Source organism: Protobothrops mucrosquamatus, unplaced genomic scaffold, assembly GCF_001527695.2.
Source record: "Protobothrops mucrosquamatus isolate PMUCROS unplaced genomic scaffold, P.Mucros_1.0 scaffold873, whole genome shotgun sequence".
Taxonomy (NCBI): Eukaryota; Metazoa; Chordata; class Lepidosauria; order Squamata; family Viperidae; genus Protobothrops; species Protobothrops mucrosquamatus.
In genome coordinates, this window is record NW_015387127.1 from 512,586 (window position 1) to 515,502 (window position 2,917).

General features: G+C 44.2%; 1 protein-coding gene across 1 annotated transcript in view; it reads right to left on the reverse strand.

Moving 5' to 3' along the window:
- The window catches only part of RAB11FIP3 (RAB11 family interacting protein 3), a 31,543-nt gene extending 29,989 nt beyond the window's left edge, over nt 1-1,554 (reverse strand). The window contains exon 1 of the mRNA XM_015819183.1: nt 1,467-1,554. Within this exon, the coding sequence (XP_015674669.1) occupies nt 1,467-1,535 (69 nt within the window). The 5' untranslated portion in view covers nt 1,536-1,554. The remainder of the gene's footprint in view (nt 1-1,466) is intronic.
- Between the last annotated feature and the right edge of the window lie 1,363 nt (nt 1,555-2,917).

Below are 2,917 nucleotides of genomic sequence, written 5' to 3' on the forward strand. Positions count from 1 at the left end.
CCTTCTCTTCATTAAACTAGACATACCCAATTCCAGCAGCCGTTCCTTATATGCTTTAGCCTCCAGTCCCCTAATCATCTTTGTTGCTCTTCTCTGTACTCTTTCTAGAGTCTCAACATCTTTTTTACATCGTGGTGACCAAAACTGGATGCAGTATTCCAAGTGTGGCCTTACCAAGGCATTGTAAAGTGGTATTAACTCTTCACGTGATCTTGATTCTATCCCTCTGTTAATGTAGCCCAGCACTGTGTTGGCTTTTTTGGCAGAGGCTACCGAACAGGAGTAGGAAAAAAAAAATACACAGTCCTCAATTTAGGACTGATAACTTAGCAACCGTTCAAAAGTATACATTTTGCAGAAAGAAAAAAATAAATCTTTATTCTCTATCAATACTGTAGTTTATTCATTGCAATTGTACCGGGCTGTGCATGTTAGTGCATGCTTTGCAGCTCACGATGTCCAGTAATTATTATAAACTCTACCTGCTCCCAGTCAGGATTTAGGAAATAAGCTATAATTCAGTGAAGGAATGTCTGCTATGCCCAGGTTTAATCCCTGACAATTCCAGCTGATACACAAGAACAGGGAGCAGCCCCTTTTGGCCTGGGGGATCTCACCATATATGCCAAAGTCTGGTCTCAAAACACAAAGAGGGAAAACCTGTTTTCTGACAATTTTCACAATACTGTATTCTCGTTAAAACTCCACACTGCCGTGTTGATTTTCTACTTAATTCAAGTCTTAGTTTTCTGTTATTCACAATAATCAGTTCCCATATCACTTCATACAATACACTTGGCTAATTAAATGATGCAAAAATATTGGATTGCATTGTTTCATTTTTCAGTGGTTTTTACAGGTATTTGCTTTCTGATATAGTCTGTAATAACGACCCAGCCCACTGATTGATTGATTGATTGATTGATTGATTGATATTCCTTTCCTGCTCATCAAGCCATCAAGCAGAAATTGTTGGGGGTAAGAAGCTGACTGTTAAACTGCTTAGAGAGGGCTGTAAAGTACTGTGAAGCAGTATATAAGTCTAAGTGCAATTGTTATCTTTCTTTCTTCCTTCCTTCCTTCCTTCCTTCCTTCCTTCCTTCCTTCCTTCCTTCCTTCATTCCCAGTGGATAGAATGCAGCGTTATAGGCTGACTCTGTCCACAGTCAGAAGTTCGATCCTGACTGGCTCAAGGTTGACTCAGCCTTCCATCCTTCCGAGGTGGGTAAAATGAGGACCCAGATTGTTGGGGGCAAGAGGCTGACACTGTAAACTGCTTAGAGAGGGCTGTAAGGCACGATGAAGTGGCATATAAGTCTAAGTGCTATTGCTATAGAAATCTTTCAGAAGCTATCGCAGATAAGGTCCTTCTTAAGCATCATCCACATTCTCTAAAGTAGCCAATGAGACGCACTTAAGCCAACGGAAGTGACCCCGAGCCATTGGGTGGGTATGTTTTCGCTCACCTCGTATGTCACGAAGTCATCAAATTCATCAGCGCACGCTGGAGGCGGGTCATCGGGAGTGTACCCCATTGGGCAGAGCTGACTGTCTGGATCTGTTGGAGGAAGAGCAGAGTGGAGTTATTTGCAAAGAGAAAAATCACTGAAAGCATTCTTGGATTACAACCGTGGCTCCAATAAATGAGAGCTAGATTAGTGTAAAGCAGGGGTCTTCAAACTTGGCCCTTTGATGACTTGTGGACTTCCAACTCCCAGAATTCCTCAGCCAGCGTGCCTGAAGAACTGCATGGGAGTTGAATTAATAAAATAAGGGGAAGTGATAATAAGAGTTCCATCCGCCAATTTTAATTCCGATGAGCTTCATAGAAAAATACAGATTCTCCTTTCCTTTGTAGAGAATTTGTACACGAAGCTTTGGCAATCACCACGGCTGGGTGAACAAAGCATACTTAATGCAACCATTCAACACAAACCAAGCCTGGATTAGATACTGGGGAAATAACTGGCCCCCAAACTTTCCTTTACATTCCTCAGCCAGGACTTTTTAAGCCACATGGGCCGTCTGTGCAAATTATGGTCTTCCATGAAGCTGCCGACATTCCAATTCAGCAGCTCAGGAAAAATAATAGGAAGCATTTGTTCGAGCAAAATTTATGCTCAGCGGCAGAGCATAAATAAACAGCCTCCTCCTTTTTTTTTGAGACACCACAAAGAGGACTCACAAAGTGTCTCATCGCAGCATTTTCTAGGTCCGCTCCCAGAATGCCCTGGGAGAGCACATGGCAACGCAACCGTCACAAAAATCACCGCACTGCCCGGGTTGCGCTTCCATGGGGGTAATCCTTGACTTACGACCACAAGTGAGCCCAAAATTTCTGTTGCTAAGCGAGACAGTTGTTGTGAGTTTTGCCCCCTTTTATTACCCTTTTTGCCACAGTTCAGTGAGTCGCTGCAGTTGTGAAGTTAGTGACACGGTTGTTAAATGGATCTGGCTCCCCCCATCGACGTGTCTGAAGGTCGCAGAAGGGGGGTCACATGACCCCGGGACGCTGCGACCGTCATAAATACGAGCCAGTTGCCCAGTGTCGGAATTTTGACCACGTGACCCTGGGGAGGCTGCGACGGTCGTAAGTGTGAAAAACGGTCACAAGTCACCTTTTTCAATGCTGTTGTAACTTTGAACGGTGTAATAAGTCGTGGAAATATCTGTATTTTGTTGCCCACCTTAATTTACTCCTCTTGTTTTGTTTCTATACATCCTCAAGGAATTCCCTACTGTGGGGGTCCCCAATACGTTGTTTTGATTGCTCGCAAGCCAACAATCGCAGCCTCTTTGGGGAGCTGCAACTGGGAAACCGTGAGGAATGCGGTCGTGTGAGAAACCGCCCCCCCCCATGCTGCTGCCTAAACAATACTGAACAAACTCAACACAACATCACCAACTCATTCCCCCT